The sequence below is a fragment of the Ctenopharyngodon idella genome, chromosome 8, assembly GCF_019924925.1.
Source record: "Ctenopharyngodon idella isolate HZGC_01 chromosome 8, HZGC01, whole genome shotgun sequence".
In the NCBI taxonomy this organism is placed as follows: Eukaryota; Metazoa; Chordata; class Actinopteri; order Cypriniformes; family Xenocyprididae; genus Ctenopharyngodon; species Ctenopharyngodon idella.
In genome coordinates, this window is record NC_067227.1 from 4,908,186 (window position 1) to 4,931,723 (window position 23,538).

General features: G+C 36.6%; 1 protein-coding gene across 8 annotated transcripts in view; it reads left to right on the forward strand.

The window, feature by feature from the left end:
• prdm16 (PR domain containing 16) overlaps window positions 1-23,538 on the forward strand; it is a 256,289-nt gene that overhangs the window by 118,800 nt on the left and 113,951 nt on the right. For all 8 annotated transcript variants that reach the window (XM_051904337.1, XM_051904344.1, XM_051904338.1 and 5 more), the window contains exon 3: window positions 14,764-14,814. In XM_051904337.1, coding sequence (XP_051760297.1) covers window positions 14,764-14,814 — 51 coding nt within the window. The remainder of the gene's footprint in view (window positions 1-14,763; window positions 14,815-23,538) is intronic.

Below are 23,538 nucleotides of genomic sequence, written 5' to 3' on the forward strand. Positions count from 1 at the left end.
ATCGGCGCTTGACGTTTATTGTGGTGGTGATGGGTTGATCTGGTGGACTCGGGGACAGGCGGCTACAGTGATAAATGTTGCTATCTCTAGAAAGAGAGAATAAATAGACTACAGTCTTTTGTGGGAAAGAAGAGTTGGCAAGCTAGGGAGATTTATACATCCATCCTTATTACTGTTGCATTTACATACAGTCAGCAATTCACTGGTGACCATTAGCTCATATACAGAATCAAGTGGACAAAAATGCAAAGGATACATTTTCTTTTACATATTATGTTTACCTTGGAAGGCAATGTTACAACAGTCTAAACAATACCCGTGGTATGTTGATTTACCAGTACGCTCAAACAAACTTGAGAATGAAGAGTGTAATATCTGCGCCACTAGTGTCACTAAACGGAATTGCAAAATATTTTACTGTTTTTAAACAGACTTCCTGAACATGATACTTGTCTGTCATTGGATGCAAACAGATAGTCCCGCCCCAAACTCAAACAACTGGTTGAGACAGTGTTGCTTACGTCAGTAAGTTGAACGCTGGAAAAATGAATTCATTTTTAAATGAAGTTATTGACATTTAAATCTACAAACATTCAGTTTTTTTATTGTTATTTCACTGTACGGCAGTTTTTTTCACATTAAGGCTTCCCATCACATTTAACAGTCTGAAATTGCTGAAACGTTTCCCTCAACTGAGATCGCTGGCAGTGGATGAATAAACCTGGCTGCATGAACTTTGTCCCTCATCAACCACACTGGTAGAGGAAATATCTTGTTTGTGATCCCTCCCCTGTATCTCCAGACGGTATCTCTTGGCTGCAGCCTTAGATTTCACTCTTTGAATTTTTTAGTGGTCAATGCGACGACTAATCTGATTTGGACGCCTCTCAAGCCAGGAGGGTAAACGGTTCTCTAGCTACAGTTCATTTGACGCGCACAGCCGTGTTTTGTGTTGCCTGAGCGTGGAGAGCTAAAATGATACAAATTCTTATCCTGCAATTAAAACTATTAGAGTCGTGTTATTCTTGGTGAATTCACTCATTCAAGCATTGGTTCAATTATCGTCAGAGGTAATTGTTTTCCACTCAGCTCCAGCTGATGGGCAAAAGCAGTTCTTGATACCTGGTTTGATATAGTTGATTATAGAGTTGAGGCTTGTTTTGTTCCTTGTGCTGTTTTTGCATGAACAATGAGTTTTTGAAAGTTTGACTCATAGCAGATACTTCAGATATTACACGAGCTCAGTGGTTTAATAAATGACCATTACAGTACTGAAAATGCACATTGCTTTTTATATAATGTGAGAGTGGGGTAAGATGTGCCATATTTTAGTCAAGTTGTCCTCTAGTTAGGAAGAAATGAGACAGGTGCTAATACATCTAACTGAAATTAGAAGTATCTATAATGCCACTCAAAAAAGTGGTACATTGACATTACATTGGTTAATTCACCAAGAACAATAACTATAAAGATAACTATAACGATAACTATATTAGTGTCCACACCAGCGGAGGATATTGTTCTGTTTATTCTAAGTGCTCTGTGGTTTTGTCATGTGCCACTTTAGGTGCTCAAGCTCTTTAAAGCAGGATGGATTCTGATTGGTTGTCAATGTTTTTGTTGTTCATCAGCTGACAAAAAAAAAAAAAAAAAACGTTCTGAAAGAGATTCCAACGATATTGTTTCTCTGTGCCGTTATCATTATAGTTGCGGTGTGAACTCTTCAATTCTTTTATATTTAGAACAATTTTTAGAACTATATCTTTATCGTTATCATTATAGTTATCATCCTTGACGTGAACAGGCCTTAATTCTTCAGAATATTTTAATGTAATAAATGTAAAGTATTTGAGTAAGTGTAATTGGTCACTGTACTTAAGTATCTTTTTGGCTACTTTGCACTTTGACTGAGTATTACAGATATTAGTAACTTTTATTCTCTTCTTGATTATTATTATTATTATTTTTTTTTTAAAATATATGTACTCTTCACACCAAAACATTTGTAATGAGTAGTGTAATTACTGATTTTGCATGGCACCCAACTTTTTCTGCAGCAGTTTATTTCTGCTGCAAAAGAAAAGATATCGCCATCTACAGGGCATTGAAGATACTATATCTTCTGCTCTTTGCCCAAACTTGTCAACAAGGCTACTTTACGTGAATGTGAGTGCATTGACTGGTAGTTGCTGAAGAGCTTAACTGAGATTTTGACGTGGATTTGTAGACATACAGCATACAGCATTTTTTAGTCATTTTCGCAGATCCGTGTGAATGGGGATCATTTTGACAACGTTGTCGTCTGTATGCGAAAAACGCGAAGGATTTTACTTTTACGTTTTTTGTACATCGTTGTCATGTAAACATACCCTAAGACTTTTACTTAAGCGGTATTGGAATTGATGACTTGTAACTTGTAATGGAGTCATTTTTGCTGTAAGGTATCTGTATTTTTACTTTAGTATGGTTTTCAGGTACTCTTTACACCTCTGAATAGCACTATTGATTATTATTGAAATATGTATCTTTAATGAGAAATTCAGTTTGACAGTTTAGTTTAAGCTGCTGAAGAGATTTCTATGAGAACTTTTATGGTTTTGCATAAAAAAATACACACCGCACACACATATAGTGTAACATAGTCCCTTTTTAATTGTTTATCTAATGTTTGTATTGAATTAAGTCTTTTTGCATTTGATCATAGTGACCTTTTTCACTGAACTTGCCACAATTTGTACCTATCTTATAAGGCAGTATGTTGTTGCCTACCTTTTGAAGCATGTTTGTAATACCTTGAAATGTTGACTAAGTAGGCAGCACACTATAGGATTTGGAACAGACTGTAGGTCTAAAGAAGCTCTTCTTCATAAAGTTCTCTTTTGCCAGATGTAAATATGATTTGGAAGTTTGGAACCCCAGCCATAAAGTTAAGAACCTCAAATGTGTCTTAAGAATCTTGAGCATTAAATCTTCACAAAAGACTTCAGACTTCATGGTGTGTTCCCTTTACCAACTGACTTTAATGTAATAGAAAGGTCATATCACGCTATGCTACAGACATGCCCAACTCAACTTCATCACCCTAGTGCTTTTTCAGCACATCTTGAAGCTGGATCGTTTCCATCAAGAGAATGCAGCCAAAAATGATTGTGTTGTCATAATTCTATCACATGTCCATAAATACATGTTGCAAAGTCGTAAAAAGATTCACTGTCTCTTTGGAAAATGTTGGTTTCCATTTGCTGCACAGAATTTCATAGTATATGACCCACCAGTGGTAGCAATGAATTAGATTGTCCAAATATGTGGGATGTAATGGAGAGTCCATAGAGCGGAGTGGTTAGCATGTGTGTGTTTAGACACAAACGGCTGGCTCATAAAATTTGTGTTTTGATTGGCGGAATGATTCGCTGTGATTATGATGAGACAGATTTAGTGATCCCCACACCCACATTTCTCATTGAAACATCATTTTTCTTGTCCTTTGTCTTAATATATGCTATCACTAAATAAAAGCAGTATGCAAACAACACTTGCAACACATTTAACTTTTGTAATGTGACATGTTTCCTAAAACAAAAAGCAATATTTATTTGGAAATAGTGTTGGGCAGGATTTGAATTTATGGGTGGGATTAGAACATGTTGTTATTGCTAACTAAAATCATTGTCGGTAATTGAAATAAAATTGAAATAAAATATTACATGAAAAACTAAAATAATAACTGAAAATATAAAAGTAAATTTATGTACTATTTATATACTATTTGTTATAAATATATACTGTAATAAACACTATTATAGCATATAAATAATACCCAAACAACAATGATTAGGCTATGATATTATTGGTTAATTTTTTTTTCCCACCCACAAGGCCTTGATTACATTAGCACAAAATAAGTCATTTCAGAGGAAAAGAAAACACTTTTCTTTTATTAAAGAATAGCTTGTACAGAAAATGTGTTCATGCGATCGGTGCCAATTATTACTAAACTAAATCTTTTATATAGACCTTTTATATAGACTTTAACAAAGTTTGCTTCCCTCAGGTGTGCTCACCTCTTATTCTCCGCTCTGACATCAGCTAGCGTGAGCAGGCAGGAAACACACATCAGCCATTTATTTATCTAGGAAAAAAAAAATCCCATCAGTGACTTATTTTGCATTTCTCTGGGCTGGAGGGTGTCAGATGGGGCTGACCCCAGAATCAACCCCAAACCGAAGAAAGCCGACGTTTGTGCCCCTCGACCCACATATATATGCACTTATGCAACTCACAAGAGACTTTTCACTTTAATGTTTGGCAGGACTCAGTCTGCTCTCCGCATTCATATTTGGAGAGCCGCAGTCCGGATGTTAGAGTGACTTCTCCTAACCTCTCTCCTTTTTCTCCTTCCATATGTCAAACTCTCGAAGAGTGAAACTTAAATAGAAGTCTGGAAAACTTGTTCTCCTGAGCTCTGAGCTAATGCAACCACACCGCGGTTCTTCAGACGTCTCAGATGAACTTTTTTTTTTCTTCTTCATTGCTGCTCCAACATGAATATGCAGCAAATATTTAGAGAGCATTTATTTTAGAGGGATAAACGGAATGGTATTTTTTTTTCTTCTTCATTGTGTCTGTCATCATGTGACAATTTCCCTCGGGCTTGCCTTCAGACTGCACATGATGAATAATCTCATCTTGCAAGTATGTTTCTATATGCATTTTTATACTCGAGAAGTCCTGCTTTGAATTAAGAGCTCATATTGATCTTCCACAGACACCACAGAAGCACTTTCATCCAAAAGCACATTGCCCAGTCTGACTCGGCATAATATTGATAGATCGTCAATATTTTACATTCTGCACGTATTGATGAAGCAGTATCACTTCTCAAACAGTCAATCATAATGCTGGCAACAACATAAATAAAAGCATTTATAAAATTAGATATTTTCTAGCTGCATATCTACGCTAAAAAAAATGCATGTCAAGTGCTTTTGAGACTCTAAAAAATGTTTTATTTTTTCAAATACACAGATATATCATTTTAGAAGCAACAATAATCAAAAAAAATATTATTGCTTTTATTCATACATACTATTAAAACTACAGATTTTATCGTAATTGTGTTGCTGTTATTTGATAGTGTGTTGAATGGAAGGCCGTTGAGGAATCAGCAGTCAGTGTGTTGTGGTATATTTCCTTTACTCCTCCTTGATTATTACTGATCATCTTCACAAATGACTTGTCATTAAACGCTGTCTGCACCATTATTTATCTGTATCACTCTGTCAATATGAGCTGCACCGAAGGAACGGATGCATGATGCCATCATAAATTAGAATATGGCCCTTTTAACATATTTCCGACATATTGTTATACAGACATGTCAATTTCATCTAGTTATAGCTTTGTACAAGAGTGCTGGCTGAGCAAGCATCAGATTTTTGATCGAGGAATATTATGAGCAGTAACTGTCATTCATTTTGGTATTGAGTCCTCAAAAAAAAAAAAAAAACTTGTTCTGTGGCATGGTAATTAGATATATATAAATGGGTATATATATATGGGTATATATATATATATATATATATATATATATATATATATGCATACACACTTTTATTTAGTTTATCATTTTTTGTAATACCTTTGTTAACCTTATATGAAATCAACTCAAGCTTCGGCTGAATTAGTATGGTACTTATTAATATGCTTATTAACTAATATAATATAACTAATGTAATAATATATGTATTCTATTAATAGTAACTTATTCTATTCTATTATTCTATTAATAGTAACTTATTATTATAATAGTATAATTATTATTATTTTACATGGAAATTACAAAAGAGAAAAATAACTATAAATATAACAGTTCAATACAAATTATGTGTTATAAGTTCGATACAAAATATAGTTAGAATACAAAAATATAGTGGGAATTCTCAGTTAGTCACGTGACCCACAACACTTAAATTTTTTTCTATTACTTTTTCTTAGTATTCCTATTTCTAGTGAAGAGAGAAAATCAAATTCCATAAGCAGTAAAAGAAAAAAAATACTTTGTTGCAAACTCAATATGAAGGGTCCATAGGGATCGTTTCTCATCAGATAAATGATTCAAAAGCTTCTCTCTCAGTGTTTTTTTGTGTTCTTCAGTTATTTCTTCAACTTCTTCAAAGTTAACTGAAACACGCATCTCATGATATCATCCTGGACAAACAACAGTCACAAAGTGCAAAAAACATACATATCGTTCATGAAAGGTTACCGTGACCTTCTGCACAAAAGTCTTGAGTGTTTGTCTATTAAATCTGTCATTGTGTTTTGCCCTCTATCTCTCTCCGCACCCATCTCATCCCGACCCAAGCACCAGGGCTTCTGTTAGCTCTAGCCATGTGATAAGTGTTAAACAAACTCACTTTCTGTGGCTCTCTCCCTTCTCACCTTTGTGCTCGCACAATGGGAATTTGACATTCCTTTAGTCATCCGTTTCACTGCCCGCTGTGTCTTTCTCACATGCACTGACAGGACAGGAGATGTTGATAAGAGTATAATAGAGAATCAAACAATGCTAAGCTGGGAGCGATTATTTTTAATTACCCACGGTGGAGCGTTCACTATCAGTGCACTCTTAATGTTTGCCTTGGCCTACAAAAAAAGCGGCAAGCCATGAGCTTATTAAACTCGTGATATATGGTTTATCAGATTGTTGCTGGCTTCCTGGTATTTACAGCAGAACTGTTTTTATTTCGTTGAAGTTTTTCCATGACAACTCCTTGATGAAAAAAGGATTGTACAGTAAAAGCATAGGTCCATGTAGATAGCTTTGATTCACATGATGGAGTCGTTAGCTTTGTGTTTGTGGGACAAACACATTGGAAAACATTTCCTTTACCTACATTTAAAAAAACAAAACATAACTTAACGTAACGTAACATCCATCCATTCTCCAAACCGCTTGTCCTATGTAGGGTTGTGGTCCAAAATGTACCTATATCTACAATTCACTGCAGTTTCCAGCTGAAATTATTACTAGTAGCAGTAAAACACCATTATCTTTTAATACAGACTTATTTCCACATGGTTCCTTGCACAATGCACAATTACACTTCCCGGCAAAAAAAAAAAAAAAAAAAAAAAATCACTGTTTGGATTTTAATATGCAAAAATACTCTCTATATGTATACTCTAAATAGTCTATAGATGGATCAGTATTACAGTGATCATTACGTTTCTAGCATGTTATATGTTTGGCAATGGTTCTTTTAACCCTAAAAGATGGAGTGTGTAGCTTTTCATTTCTTAAACAACCATGTCAGAAGATGTATCATGGCCATATTCCAGGATGACAATGTTAAGATTCATCAGACTCAAATTGTAAATGAATGGTTGGAGCATGAAGAGCATGAAGAATCATTTTCACCCATGAATTGGCACCTCTGACACCAGACCTTAAATGCATTGAAAGTCTTTGGGATGTGCTGGAGGAGACTTTACAGAGTGCTCACCTCTTGCATTGTCAATACAAGATCTTGACCAAAAATGATGCACCTCTTGATGGAAATAAATGTTGTTGTGATGTTATTTCCATTAAGAGGTGCATCCATTTTTTGTCATGATCTTGTATGTACAAAAGTCTCCTCCGACAGATCCCAAACTTACACTGAAGTTAAAGTCAGGACTCAGAAGTTCCAATTCATGTGTGAAAATGATTCTTTGTGCTCTCTGAACCATTTTTTTTTTTTTCACAATTTTAACCCTGATGAATATTGGCATTGTCATCCTGGAATATGGCCATGATACATATTCCAACATGGTTGTTTAAGAAATGAAAAGCTGCACACTCCATCTATTAGGGTTAAAAGAACCCTTTCCAAACATATAACATGCTAGAAACATAATAATTACTGTAATAATGATCCCTTCATAGATTCTTGAGTATTTGCCTATTAAAATCCAAACAGCGACCTTTTTTTTTTTGGCCAGGCAGTGTATATTGTGACCTGAAAACACTTTTACCATAGTCTATGAATTGCAAACTAATACATTTTTATGCTTGCTTTACATAACCAGCTCCATATGTATGACTCTTCTGACGTAGTAAACTTGCTCGGTAGCTCATCTGACACAGCATTGCACTAGCGCTCTGGTATGAGTCACGCCACTTAATTTAAAAAAAAAGCTCAAAGACTCATAGAAGCAAGTTAAAATGGCATGGCAAATGCATTTTTATCTATTTTGTTAACACTATCAGTTATGTTTAAGGTAGGGTTTAACCCTTTAAGCCCTTTTAGAGTTGTGTTTTTCTGAGTCATACACAAAAGTAAAGACTCATAACTCCAAATCTATAGCAAGGAAAGGCAAAAGGTAGGTTGTTTGATAGAAAACTTTTTAAATTAAGATTACATATGGACATTCTCATGCTGAGAAACTACTGATAAAATACAATAAATATGTATATATGTATGCATATATATATATATATATATATATATATATATATATATATATATTATAATTATACATATCTTTCTTATTTAACATGCAATAACTCAGGAAGTTATTGCTGTAAGTTTTGTTGTCCTATATGTGAGCTGCATCTGGATCAAATTTTGTGGTGATAGCACAAAGTAATCAAAAGTTACAGCATTTGAAACCAAGGGAGCCTTTTTGTTTAGCCCTTGACGCCCCCTAATGGGCATTTTTAAAAATCGTTCCTCCATGAGGAATATCTTGTGATTTACGCAAGGGATTATGTTGATTTTGGACTTTGATTTTTCATTTTAATTGTGAAAATCTGCTGTAAATAATGATGTGCCATTTTCTATAATCGGAGCATGTTTCATGAAGTTACTAGCGTGTCTTGCGGGGCTTCATGTACAAAAACTAGTTCAATATTAGTCAAAGCCTAAAACAATTATGCTTGTTGTATTCTACTCCGTGAGACCTTTCAAATGACATATGACACATGAAATCTGAGCTGTATGGTATTTTTGACACATTGCAGTACATAGTACAAAAAATTATTTATCAGCAAATAACTGCTTAGGATCAAATTGGCTACATTCATTGTAAAATTCAGACTCTAAGCTTTTAAATGAAACCTATTTTGTGTTGATCAAGGCAGTTCTTTTGAAAAATATGATTATTAATCTTTTTGTGGCTAGGTGGCGCCACGGGCGGTACACTCCGGTTTAGAGGGACTACTCAGCACTCGTTAATAGTTGATCAGAATTGTTGGATGCAATAAACAGCTGAGTTTCTAAGCTTCAAAATGATACTATTTTGTGGTATTCTTGTCAGTGGTTGCTTAGTAATTTGATTATGAATTTTTTCACGGGGGGTAGTGTTTTCACGGGTGGTTAATGTAAGTGGTACATAATTTTTTAAATGCGATATAGCATTAACCTTTTAGTGCCTCTCACTGGATATTTCATTACCGAATTCCCGCAATATGTATAACAACCAACGTCATAAAACTTTGCCAGATTCACGTTCATCAGTTTCAGGAAAATTGAACAGCTTTTAGCACTACTCACTATAAATTTCACTTTGAAAAAGTCACGATGCATGCAAGAAACAACATAAAATCATTTTGCAGAAATGTCATCGCAGGCACATTTTTTCCAGTGAGCCTGGGTTGCATGCATTTAGAAGATTAGACAGCCTTTAACAAAATGTTTTAGAGGTGTGTGTGTGTTTGTGATCGCAGTAATTAATCCGCTTTATTATGATTGACATCATGGTTTTGTTCTGTTTCAGAACAATGATGTCCAGAATGAGCAAACCCCAGTTTCTAAAACCTCTCTCTTGTTCTGCAGTCATATCGCAGATTCAGGTTTGCATATGCCACAAACTGAGCTGCGACCGCTTCCGCATTAATTGACAAGATCAACAACAATCACGCATTTACATATCTAAACTCTCCACGCTCACCAAAACGAGAGTACATTCTCAATAACTGCGAAGCAAAACTTTCACTTTGTGGCTTTCTTGGTGTGGTCCTCTGAGCCAACAGGATGTCACTCACTCGGTTCAAAAGGCCTTGAGGTTGGTCTCTACTAGTTCTTTTTGGAAACTTGCGGCTTTTGACATCCATAACCATCTATTGGCCGCGCTGCTATATTGCCTCACATTATCCAGACTTGAGGGGAATTGTTTTTGGCAACGTTCTCTGAAATTTTCCCACTGCAAAGCCCTTAAAATGTGCTTGTTTTACTCCATACCCCCAACGTCAAGCTGGGAGACAAACTGCCTCGTTGGCTCACCAAGGTTCACTGAGCTTCTCTAATTGCAATTAGAGCAAAGTCCAATTAGCCTACGATGAGGACTCATTGTTATAGGCGTGATCGAGGCCGTCTTCTCTTCAAACTGGCACGTTGAGTGTCGCGCAGAGCACAGGAAAATCCAGCCTGTGAGGCGAAGCACTGTTTTCTTTGTCCGTCGTGTGTCTATTAGGGCAGCTGTGCTGGAAAATGTTGCTAGAATGTGTGCGGTGAGCTTGTTTTCTTTTGTTCAGTCTGTGTGTCAATATAAATAGGGTTGAGGTTGAGAAGAAGTCCTGATGGTGTCTGCTAACAAAGGTGGGCTTATAACAGTAATAACAACACACACTTACTCCCTGGTGCTAATTTGCTTCAGACACTTGCGCTGAATCACTGCACAGGTGGCTACGCTTTCATCAAGCACGGCCTGCTCGTATTTATTTTTACAGTTCTCCACCATAGTGCCTCTGTTTTCGGACACTTTCGAGCACTGTCAGCATGACACGCTAATCACTAGAGCTTCACAGCGTTTTTCATTTACATAAGAAACCCTGACAAACTTGTGTAAGCAAACGTTTCGAGAAGCTTGTGAGAGGTTCAATTGTGCGTTGTACGTCTGTTTGGGAAAAGAGTTCTCACTTTCTTGCCTCTCTATCTGTGGCACAAATTGTCCTGTCGCCAAAGAAAGAAAAAAAATAGGGAGGAAAGTTAAAATGATTCTGACGTGTCATAAATCACACCAGCACTTGTGGCAAATCATTTTTTCCAACCATCTAATTAATACATTATTTATTTGCTTGACACACACACACACACACACACACAGACATACACGTGAGTGTAAGTCATTTGTATGGCCGAGTGCCGAAGCACATGTAGATAATCACACACACACACACACACACACACACACACACACACACACAGAGAGATTTTTCAGTAAGGACATACTACAGAATTCTATGTAAAACTAAAAAAGGACTTCAGATTAACAAAGCCTGACTCTAGTATAGAAACTTTTTTTTTTTTTATTATTGGATTAAATTTCATTGATTGATTGCGGATAAGGAAGTCTGATGTTTTGCCAGATTTAGCTAATTTTAGGTAGCATGGTAATGCCATGTTTTCCTGACTTTACCATTCAATTGATCATACTGAGAAAATTGCATTCACTTGTTTAAAATTTCAGCAATTCTGAAGTTAATCAAAAAAAAAAAAAAAAAAAAAAGAAAGGAATGAGTTGGAAGAGCACAAGACAGAAAAAAAAAAAAAAAAAAAAAAAAAAAATATATATATATATATATATATATATATATATATATACAACAAGCATTAGTGTGTTTGGAGCGTGTTTGACAGTTTTGGGTCGGTTTTGCACAATTTGATTTGCGTATTTACATCTGGCATGAAACTATTCATTTACCTGAGAGCACCTGGTAGTGTTTTACAATCTAAACAGAGCTGTTGTGCTGTAAACTCTGCTTATGAATTCTGTTTCACAGTGTTTCACACATTCTCATCACCCCACCAGCAATTCACAACTCTCGGCTCTATTTTTTTAGTTACATTATTACTTTCCTTGAGATTCAACAAATTTTAACACCTTTAAACTCACCTTCTTGTAGAGCATTGGTCTGGCAGCAAACTGCAGAGTAATTACACTACACACACTTATACGTCTGTAAGTGTGTGTGTGTGTGTGTCCGTGTGTGTGTGTTTAGCGTGGGCTGATGTATGCATGTGATTGCACACACTGTATGTGCTTGTGCATATGTGTGAGATTATTGCTTTCACATGCTGCGGTGCAAAAAATGAAAGACATGAATGAGAAAAAAAAACAAATAAATGAATGAGGAATATGTAGATATTGGGTTGAGGTTCTTGTTTAAAATGTGTCATGTGAACACGGCAGAAGCGTAAGGTTGTTTTGGATACGTGCTGCTCTGACATAGCTGCAGGATTGAATTATGGATGTAAGTAGTTTAAGTAGACTTGTTTGAGTATTTGTGATGTAATTGCTTCCACTCGGGCGGCTTGGATACATTGACAGCCTAATTTAGAGAACCACAGTTTTTGGGCAGTCTGCAGAGCTGTCAATCAAACCCTGATAAAGGCGGTACAGACTGTAGAGAGTATTCTGTAAAAGAGTCACTTATTCTGTTTGCTTTTCCCCCTCGGTGACTCACCTTTGCAATCACATTCACTTCATTCACGTGGTTACTTACAGATGGAATGTGCAAAACCAAAATGTATGCTATGTTATAGGGTCTTTCTGTGTTTATTTGGCCATTGCTACACTGTAAAAAAATAATTGTTGGTTTAACTAAGTAAGTTACCTAGTTGCCTTAAAATTGAGTTCATTGAAATTAAAAATTTGAGTTAATACAATAAAGGTGATTGATTTAATCGACAGAAACTCAAAATATTATGTTATCTGAACTACATTAATTATGTAAGTTGATTTGACAAAAGAAAACATGTTATGATAACAAATCATGGAAATTATTTTTTACAGTGTAGCATTGTGTTTAAGATCATCACTTGGGTCAGCTAAAACAAAATATAAGAAAAAAAGAAAGATATAAAAAAGATAAGCGTGATGGTACATTTATAGACATTTACTTGCAGAGTTCACTTTTTTTTTTAAAAAAAGATGCGATTTTATTTCTTTATTAAGATAAAATACATTATTTATTTATGAAATGGTAACAGGGTTGACACATTTATTTTTAATTATGTGTTATGTCAGCTAAAATCTAAAAATATGTATTGATAGAATAAAAACAGAATGCTAGCTTATGTTTGCATTTTTATTTTAAATTTAAATGTGCATTCAGTAATATAAGACGAGTTTGGACTCTGGTCAGGCCAAAAAAGTAATCCTCATTAAGAAAAAGGCATTATTATTTATTTTTAAAATATATTCATAATTTCTAAGGAATTATTAATTATATAAAATTCAGTTTATTGAACCAAAAATGGCGGACTTCTAACATCTGTCGGCTCCCATCAAAAATATTTGACTCACCTCACTCTGATTCAGTATGTGTGTGATTGTGTATGTGGTTATCCCCATCTGAAATCTTCAACTGTCTGATTCAATCCAATGGCTCATTTCCACCGAGCGGTACGGTACGGTTCAGTTCATTACAGTACAGTACGATACGTTTTGGGATGGTAAACCCTGATCCGGCTTGCGTTTCCACCGCCAACTGTACCCTTACTTGATAGGCGTGGTGTATGCCGGAAAGTAGCGATCGACGCCATTCTCGCGTGAAGAAGAAAGTAACAGTAAACAACAATACAGCAGCTTTGTTTGAGCAAAGGCTGAAGGCTGCAAGGAAAAACAGCCAAAAAATACACATTGTGTTGCAACGGTATTGTGTTGTCATTCCCCTTGTAGCACGCACAAGTGACGATTCTCTGTCAGCCAATCAACGTTCTGCAGTGTAGCTCCACCCTTTTGGTACCGATACTTTTGGTACTATTGTGCTAGGTACCCCAACGGAATGGTCCCAAAAATGTGGTATGGTACGGTTTGGAATTAGGGTACCATTCACAACTTCTGACAATGGAAACGGCAAAAATTGCGTACCGTACTGAACTATGTTGAACCGTACCGCTCGGTGGAGACGAGCCACAAGTATCCAGCAGAACCTTTGCACACGCTCACACACCCTTCATTCAGAGGATGAGACAGGAAACGGGTGGGCTGTGGGCACTGCAGATTACTTTAAAACCTGCATACGGCCCAATAATCCCAGAGCACAGCCTCTTCCTGTTTTACTCTGAATGAAGGCCACTGAGATTCATATGAGGTCCCATTATCTCCAAACCTGGAACAAGCTCGCTTCTCATATGAGCAGGAGCCCTTAAAGACACTGGGTGCATTCTCAAAAACCCACTCTGTATAAATATTCCTGAAGGCCTCTAATACTACATCTACTCCAACTGTCTAGGTTAAAACTTTGCAGCATTCATTTCATCACACTCGGGATGGTTTAACCTGCGCTGCTGTAGTGGCGACCCAGCGGGGGGTGCAGATTCAAACGACAGATTCATCACTCAGTAGCCATTTAATGCTCACTTCTCGACACGTTTCAAAGCCCACATCTAATCTTAGCTATTCACAGTTTTTACAATATTCGGATTCATACTGAAATAAAGAGCATTTGTGGCATGCTAACAAATACCATTGAAAAAAACACAAGTGCCTCCACCTATAAAAGTAGTATCACATCAACAGGATCATTTTTACAGGTGAAATATTAATTCATTTTTTTACTGGCAAACCAAAGTATCATTTCTGTTTTTAAACCTACTGAAACAATTGCACAGTATAAAATGAGAATATTTCAAGTCATACTGTACATTAGTCTTTTGAATATTCAATGAAGTGCTGATTTCAGGCCATAAAAATGACATGATGTTAGTAGTCATTAGTAATCATTAACTAATGTTTAGTAGCTAATCATTAACTGTTTATCTTTTGTCTTCACAGCAAATGCTGAATGATCATGAAACGTCGTCTCAAGACAGCTGTATCAAAAAGGTAGGATTTATTTCATGCCAGTCCGTCCTTCTTTACAGATCTAAAAGATATGCTGATCTCACCACACACAAATATGAACAACACAAAAGCAAAATGAGAAACAGCAATTTGCTCCTAATAGGGGTTTTTATGCTAACTGAAGGCAAAAATAAATGTATATATTAATTACAGAGACAGGGAGTATGAATATATTTATATATTACTGTAATGAATATATATATATATATATATATATCTATATCTACGGACTAGATCTGCTATGCTGCTGCATGAGCGAAGGTTACTGCCATAACATTCACATAAATACATTGAATATAATGCAAGCTGCTGCAAGGAAAGTAGGGAGAACCCCCTAGCAGATCTAGGCAGGTGGTGCTGGGGAAGGTGGAGGGCTAGGGAAATTCCCATGGTTAAGCCAGTTGATTAGCCAAAGTGGTTTGCTTTAAGAGAACCAGTCAGAAGCTAAGAGTTTCATGACTGAACTATGAATATATTTATTTTCGCCTTCAGTTAGCTATATATATATATATATATATATATATATATATATATATATATATAAAGAAATTAATATTTAAGTGTATTCTTTCTTTCTTTTTTCTTACTTTATTGCGGTACATCTTGATTTCGGTACGTTTGATTCATGTTTAATGAACTTTTTTTATTATTATTATTATTATTATTATTATTATTATTCACACAAACCAATTTGCAGAGAGTTTGTGAAACATTTAGTTTAACTGCACTTTAAACAATGCAACATTTGACAATATGTAACTTAAACATACTGTACAGGAACCTCTAAGAGTAATAGAGTGATGATTTTACAAAGCATTTACAAAGCATTTCCGCTGTCCAAATGAACTGATTCACTAAACTAACGAGACCTCTCAACAAAATTGTGTTGCACATCAAAGTCTTTCAGAACTGGGGATGAGATGTTTTTAAGAAATCTTTTATTCACTAAGTTGAGTCACCAAAAGAACTCATCAGACATGATCCAAGCATCCTTATTAATATCATGAATAATGCATGAGGCGTTATGAATAACTGCATCACTCATCATCTACCCTAATAGACTAAATGCACTGTCACACGTCTGAATACATCTAAATGTGCCAGCAAATAAGAGCCAATATTTGTCTATGTATGTGTGAGTTCAAATATGTGGCCAATATTTGTGTGTGTGTGTGAGGGCAGAACCAGCCCTGAGGTTATGTAATGAAAGCATCTGTGCCAGATATTCTATAGCATCATCCATCTATTTTTCTCACATCCTACCCTGTGTCTCTGAGATGCATCTGCTCAGACAGAAAAAACACTGTTATTATGAGAGCTGAAAGATTTCTTAAGTCAAATCCCAGCAGATAGACCAAAAGAGAAAAGAGCTTCTTTTATTTATTTATCCTTTGGTTTTAACCAGTTATCCCTCCTTCACAACACAAACACTCTCTGAAACAGAGATGCCTATCTGAGTCTATCTGTCCAGTGCCCACACACACACGCAAACAAACACACACATGTTCCTGAGCCTTGATTTGAGCTCTTTTAGATGTAATCCACCACACTTTGTCCCAAAAGTGCGTGTAAGCGTGAGTGTGTGTCTGTGTGACACGTAAGCTTACAGTGAACTGACAATGATAGTACACAGAGACATAGATTAATTATAGAAAATCAATGTGTTGTAATTGTATTTGAAACAGATTGCCTCCGGCATTGTGCCTGCGTGTCTGGCTGGATATTAAAACATTTCGCTTTGTAAATGTAGCTAAAACAGGCGGCTGATGTTTTAATGGGAAAGAGATTAATGGCTCTTTTGACAAGCTCTCTGAGACGCTATCAGTGCTTTTGTGGCCCCTGCTGTGACGGATCTCTCATAGACTTTAAAAAATGCCCAGTGTTATTTTAACTTGCACTGTTTTTATCGACAAATGATTATGGTCTGATAGTACAATCACAAGACAATTTTTGTCAGTAAATGTGTATATATTATGTATATATTATGTATATATTTTATATATATATATATATATATATATATATATATATATATATATGTGTGTGTGTGTGTGTGTGTGTATATACCTTTATGATCAACTACATATTGTACCTTAATCGTTAGCGTTCAACAATGTGGTACACTGCACCACATTTCATGAAAAGGTGAAAGGAGAGTTGCTGTACCCGTGAACATCAGCACAAGGAGGTCTGTCCGCATGGGAAATGATGAATGTCTAATGTTAGCTTAACCGAACCAGGGAAATCCGCTCCTGTAAAAATATCATCTCAAGCAACCCTGTAAATTTAGGGTATTTGATTATGCCCCAAAATACATTATAGGTCACAAGGGGTGTTGTGCAACCCTGAGGCAAGTTGCTTCAAATGTGACGATTGATTGATTATCATGATAATTTGTTTGAAATGATTATCTGAATATAATAATCACCGCCATTCACCCCCTGCCTCATGCTGCATTTTCATGCTCTCTTGTTCCCCCGTATAATGCGCCTCCATCAGAAATGGCCTCTGGTTATGGAGGCGTAGTAACAGGGGCCTCCCGGTCGGGTCCTCAGGGGCTGGGGGGCCCCATTGATGAATGATGACCCAAAGGAGCCTGAAATCAGAGAGAATAAACAGGGGGAAGAAGAGAAGAGGAGAGGGACAGGGAAGGCTGGTAACTATCTGTAGCGGAGGGCAATTATACGCCAGGCCAGGCAGCCCCAGGGGCAGTAGATCGACCTGAAGAATGCAGAGGGGTCCTGACCACCCAATACACTGACTCACACAAACACGTACTCTGACGCCGGTGGGAAAGGAATTGAAAATCTTTCCTCCTTTTTCATCACATGACGTTGCTTAAAATGTGTGAAGAAAACTTGACGAGCTAGTCATGCATTATTGTACAAGCCCAATTTATACGATCTGAATAACAATCGATGCGATTTCAAAAATTACATTTCATAACGAGTCCTTCAAAGCACATTAAAAGTTTTACAAGTGTCCCTCTGTATGCTTGTAAACACAAATCTAAGCGATTCGAGCGCACCCCCTCGAACGCTTTTAACAGCGCTTTCTAACTGTCACTTTAGGAGCTCATTTGAAGGAAAGTGATTCCACGCCGGAACATGCCTGTTCAATTAAAACAGAAAGCTTTCTCATGCACTCGAGCGCTAGACGGTCTGAAAACACGGGGCAATTGAAGACGTTTAGCCTTTTCTGTCACTACGAGGGGAGGAGGGCTGTGTAGAAATAATATTTATGGTTTTTAGCATGACTATGAGAAGACTTAATGATAATATCCCTTTTTGGCCCCTGGCTGGGTTACTTTTTATTGGCCCTTGACTGACAATCTTTTTTTTTTTTCTGTGTGTGCGCTTGTTGAAGTGGCATATACTGAACAGTATATAAAGATACTTTGTTCTCTGAGGAGAACAATCAATTAGGGTGTGTATGATTGTTTACATACCCTTTTATCTGCAATAGCTAATACTCAACCCATACTGTAGTTGAATGGAAATAAAAATTGACTTTTTTTTCTGAGGGGGGTGGGGGGAAGCAAAATTGATCAGTATATGTATTTCCAAAAAAAAAAAAATTCTTTATCTGTCATCAGAATGCAATAACTATGAAACAACCTTCCAGTTCAGCTGATGTCATTTGTTTCTCACTGAATGATCATTTCACTAAATAATTACGGAACTTAAATAGTTTGTGAATGCTGTTCTATGATGATAAAACTAACGTTAAGAAACAAAATTACTGTAACCCTTTGGAATTACGTCTGTAATGCAAAAACTAGAACTTAATTGAAAGCAGTAGATTCACTGCTAACAGTATAGTTTACCCAAATTTACACCTCAAATAACACACATTTTTGTACGGAAGAATTAATGTGCATTAATTAAATTGATAGTTCACCCAAAAATTTAAAGTTGGTCATCATTTACTCACCCTCATGTTGTTCCAATTCCAAACTCAAGACTTGCGTTCATCTTCGAAACACAAATGACGATATTTTTAATGAAACCTTTTTTGCCCCTCCTTTGAAAGTCCATTCCACCAAAACGTTGATGCTTTAGACAATAAAGTTTGGTAACACTTTACAATAAGGTCCCATTAGTTAATGTTGGTCCTTTAAATTATATTAACAGATGCACTTTTTGATTTTAATAATGTATTGCTAAATGTTGAAATTAACATTAACTAAGATTAATAAATGCTTTAGATGTATTTTTCATTGTAATGCTGGGTACACACCACAAGATAATTGGGCTGATTTTGGGCCGATTTCTCCCTCCCTCCGACAATCCTAGGTAATGTCCCGATTATCTTGATGGTTCTACAGATGATCTTATCAGATTTTCCTGTGGTGTGAGGTTTGTTAAGAGTGACTCTGAATCTGCTCGGAAGAACGTCGGCAAAGTCCCTTTCAAGAAAAGTCTGTTCACACTGCGGCCATATTTGCAATGCCTCCGGACAGCTATTTCAGGCATCCAAGACCAAGTCCTATCTAATTGAATGAGGGAATCCTGAAATCTCAAAAACTGCTTGGCGAACTCACAATTAAATAACATATTTCAAATCAACAACAAAATCTGACATGAACTGGCCCATAAATGTTGTTTCTTATGCTCAAATAGCATTAAAAAAGCATATTTTTCAGGCTAGACAAGTCAATGCGCAGTCTAACCTCAGGTTTCAGAGTCTCAGGTTTCTATGGGAACCGGAGCGTCTAACAGCAGCTGCAGCTCTTTTACGTAGAAGGCGGGACATATTCCGCCATATTGCGCGTTGCAGTTTCTCCCATTCATAACTAATAGGAGTGAAGCGTCTTTCTATATCTATAGTCTTTGACATCGGAGCCGCCCGATCACGAATCGTAAATATTCAACGTATTGAATATTTGCGATCAGAAATCCTGATGTGTGGGGGGAACCCTGAGGACAAATGCGCACACACTCTGGAGATTATCACGTGAAACTAAACAATATCCAATCAGAAAGCGAGCTGACAGAAGACGGAAGCATAACAAACGCAGTCATGGAGCAGGACAAAATTAAATGGATTTGGACAGCAGGGATGGAGGATCAGCTTGTCGATTTGTGGCAACAGCATGAGTGTTTATACAGCGTGTCCTGTAAAACATACAAAAATCATTCCAAACACTATCATCGCAATTTCTTCTTGCCTATCATCCGCCATGTTTATTCTGAAGTCTCGAGAGATTTTGCGAGATTTCCCGTATTCACAGTCAGGTTGAAAATCTGTTCGTGTGTGGTGTGCTGTCTTTGTCACATTCACAGCACACCACACACTATAGGAGCAAAACGGTTAAATCTAGGATTTTTTGTCCTCGGGTTTGTGGTCTCTCACATTTTAAAAATCTTTTAGTGTGTACCCAACATTAGTTCATGTTACATTACATAGTTAACTAACGTTAACAAATGAAACCTTATTGTAAAGCGTTACCAAAAATGTATAAAGAAATTGTAAAAGTAATCCATATAAAATCGAGCGGTTTTGCTTGATGCGCGAGAACAAACCTTATTGGTTCTTTCACATCAAGCAAGCATGTTTGAGCTTCTGTTTACCATATTTGATGTGCTCTTTGTATGTGTGTTCATCCGTGTTTATATGTGGATAAAAGACTAATTTCTATCTGTTTCTCATATAAAGCGATTATGTTTCCTCAGAAGACTTAAATTAAACCGCTCGATTCATACAGATTTCTTTTAAAATGTGTTTATGAACTTTCTGAAGTGTCAAACGTTTTATTGAAATGGACTTTCAATGGAGGGACAGAAGTCTCTCAGATTTCATTAAACATATCTTCATTTGTGTTTCTGAAGATAAGTGACTGTCTTGTGGGTTTTAGAACAATATGATGGTGAGTGATGACAAAAATTAGATTTTCGGGTGAACTAAGCCTTGAATATGCAATAAAAGGCTTTAACATTTTACATTTTGATTTTAAATATTCCACTATTAGAGCATTACTATGCATTGCACTCGATTTTTGTTTGTTCTTTCAAACCTAGGAATGAGTTGAAATAATTTTCTCTGGTAATGGACGGAATGACACTGATGCTATCAAAACACTTATTCATGTGTCATGAGTCAAACGAATGGAAGGATACCAACATTGTCTTTTGATTGTCAATTTGTGGCTTTTCAGCTTTTTAGAGCACACATGCACATGTATACATGTACATGAAACCACTGAAGTATGTGAAGGTTGTTTGCGAAGGCGGATGCGAGACATTTTTTATCTGGCCTCTTATTCCCAAAGGCATCTCCTGTCATACTATCGCTCCTCTTTGACAAGAACAGAAAACAAATGTCTCTTTCTGCCACATCTGTGGGAATTGTCCTTTCCAGAGCAGAATGCTGTCATTATCCCTGATCTTCCCAGCGTTCACAGGACTAGAGCCTCGGATACAGTGTGAAAAGTAAAATGTGTGTGTGTGAGAGAGCGAGAGGGGTATGAGGGGCAGAAAGAGAGCGAGAGAGATTGTGAAAGAGAAAGATCAGTGATTGAGGATGGAATGATCCATTGTGGACAGAAGCTGGTCTGTGACGGCACAGCTCCGCTCGGCTGTGCTGGAATTCAAGTGGGAGAAAGTGAAGAGGGATGGAGAGCAAATAGAAGGCTGCTGAATGAGCAGTATATTAACTATTTAAAACAGCATCACTCTATTTTCTCTCTATGATGTCTGAAAGGGAACTTTCCTCAACTGTCTGTGAACAAAGGCAGGATAAAGTGGCTTGCTTTGTCTTTACTCAAAGTCCTCTTCTATTTCTCTGAGTGGGTGTTCATTAATTCAGTTGTATGAATGAAGTCTGAGCTGCACTCATATAATAACATGCGACCGGGCTGCGGTTGACATGGAAACCCTTTCTAAAGACGTTATAGGTTCAGGACGGTTGGGGTGCTCATGTGGTAATGGTGGTCTGGGACCCTCTCATACTCTTTACTGGGGATGCATTTGTTTTTCGCTGTCTCAGAGCAGGGACAGCCATGTCCCCAGGCCCATTTCTGGCCTGGAACTATGTGTGCAGTGGCCCCAAAACTATTTGGACACTAAACTCCTAAAATGTCACTGCATTATATTACAAAATATCAAACCAAGTGGCATTTATTTTAAAGAGAGATAGCACAAACACAGTTTTCAGGCAAAATAAAAAGTATTTTGCTAGGTTTAAAGTGATAAAATGGTTAATACTGTTAAAAAAAAGTTTTGTTACTCTTTGTGGTTGTCAAATGTTAGTGGAAAATTTCCATAGTTCATGTTTCTGCTACACTGTAAAAAAATATTTTTTCTGTCTAATTGACAGGTTTTATTTTTTTCCTATCTCTTGCTTTTAATTGGCTAATAAATCAAATACACTGCTGATCAATAACCAATCATTTGTATTCTATAATATTTTTTCCTATATTTTCCTAAGCACAATTTTGTGACTGGTTTATGTACTACTTTTTTTTTTTTTTTTTTTTAAATCGCAGAATGAGGAAGAAAATATATTTTATGGTTTCTATACTGTAGTAAATGCTATGTCAGTTAGCACTGCATTATTCATATTGTTATGATAATACCCCGAAATGACCTAAGAACACACTTAAACCATACATCGTCACAATCGTGTGTTTATTGTCTGCATGTTTCATCAGTCAAAACATTCCTGCTTTTTATAAAGCTACAGCGATAGCTGGATGCCTTTGTCCTCACAAGGGATTTCCTGGAATGTCATAAGTTATTACTTCTATTTTGGACTTCTTGCGAAAGACAACACTTCCCTGCCAATGACGCAATTTTCCTACTTTCCATGTTTTCACTGTTATACGGTAGGGGGCGCTATTATGCATCTTCTGAAAGAGTACAGAATCACAGAAAACACAGGTGAAGAAACAGAAACAAGCGATAGCCTATGTAAGCAGATGCATATGTAAAATAATGCGATCATCAACATTGAACAGCATATAAATCAAAACTGCCTAACGTTACGGAATGAAATGTCGACCCAGGACGAACTATAGGACTGTGCAAGCTTTGGGGGTGTTGATGGGCTCAATCTACTCCATCTATGTTCGATCATTGTGAATCCAATCCAGATGTAGTCTTTGACAAAAACATGATTTTCTCAGCTTTTTGTTTAAAGGCAAAGGGGTCTGTTCTTTCTTATTGCATGATATATTGCATGTTCAGATATTCATACAACAAACTATTCTGGGGGCCATGAAACTTTTGTAAAAATGATCAAAAATGCTGGCACTGGCTGGCAACTTTTTTTCAAAAACACTGGAGGGGAAAGAGTTAATAGTGAGAATTGGACCCTAATCTAAAGTGTGACCAAAATATAAATCATCAATTTTGAATTCATGGTAACTTTAACTCTCATAATGTAATGCTAATACTTTACGTTTACTGAGTAAGAGAATGAGAAAGAATGAAAAGAAATGAAAATGATAGCAAGAAGGAGCAGGGCAGAAGAATGTCTGAATGCCCAGGATAGAGACTCTGCCAGCCAGCCACTGTCTGACGCAGAGAAGGTCATGTGAAAGCAAACCACCTCATTCCTGGACACACCAAATCACCAAATCTGGACCACTTCATCTAGCAATAGAAAACAATCAAAATAAATGGATTTACCAAAGATAACAGAGGGTGAAGGGAATGTTAGACCTGTTAGGAAAATGTTCAGAGCTTCAAATGTTCAAATGCTCAG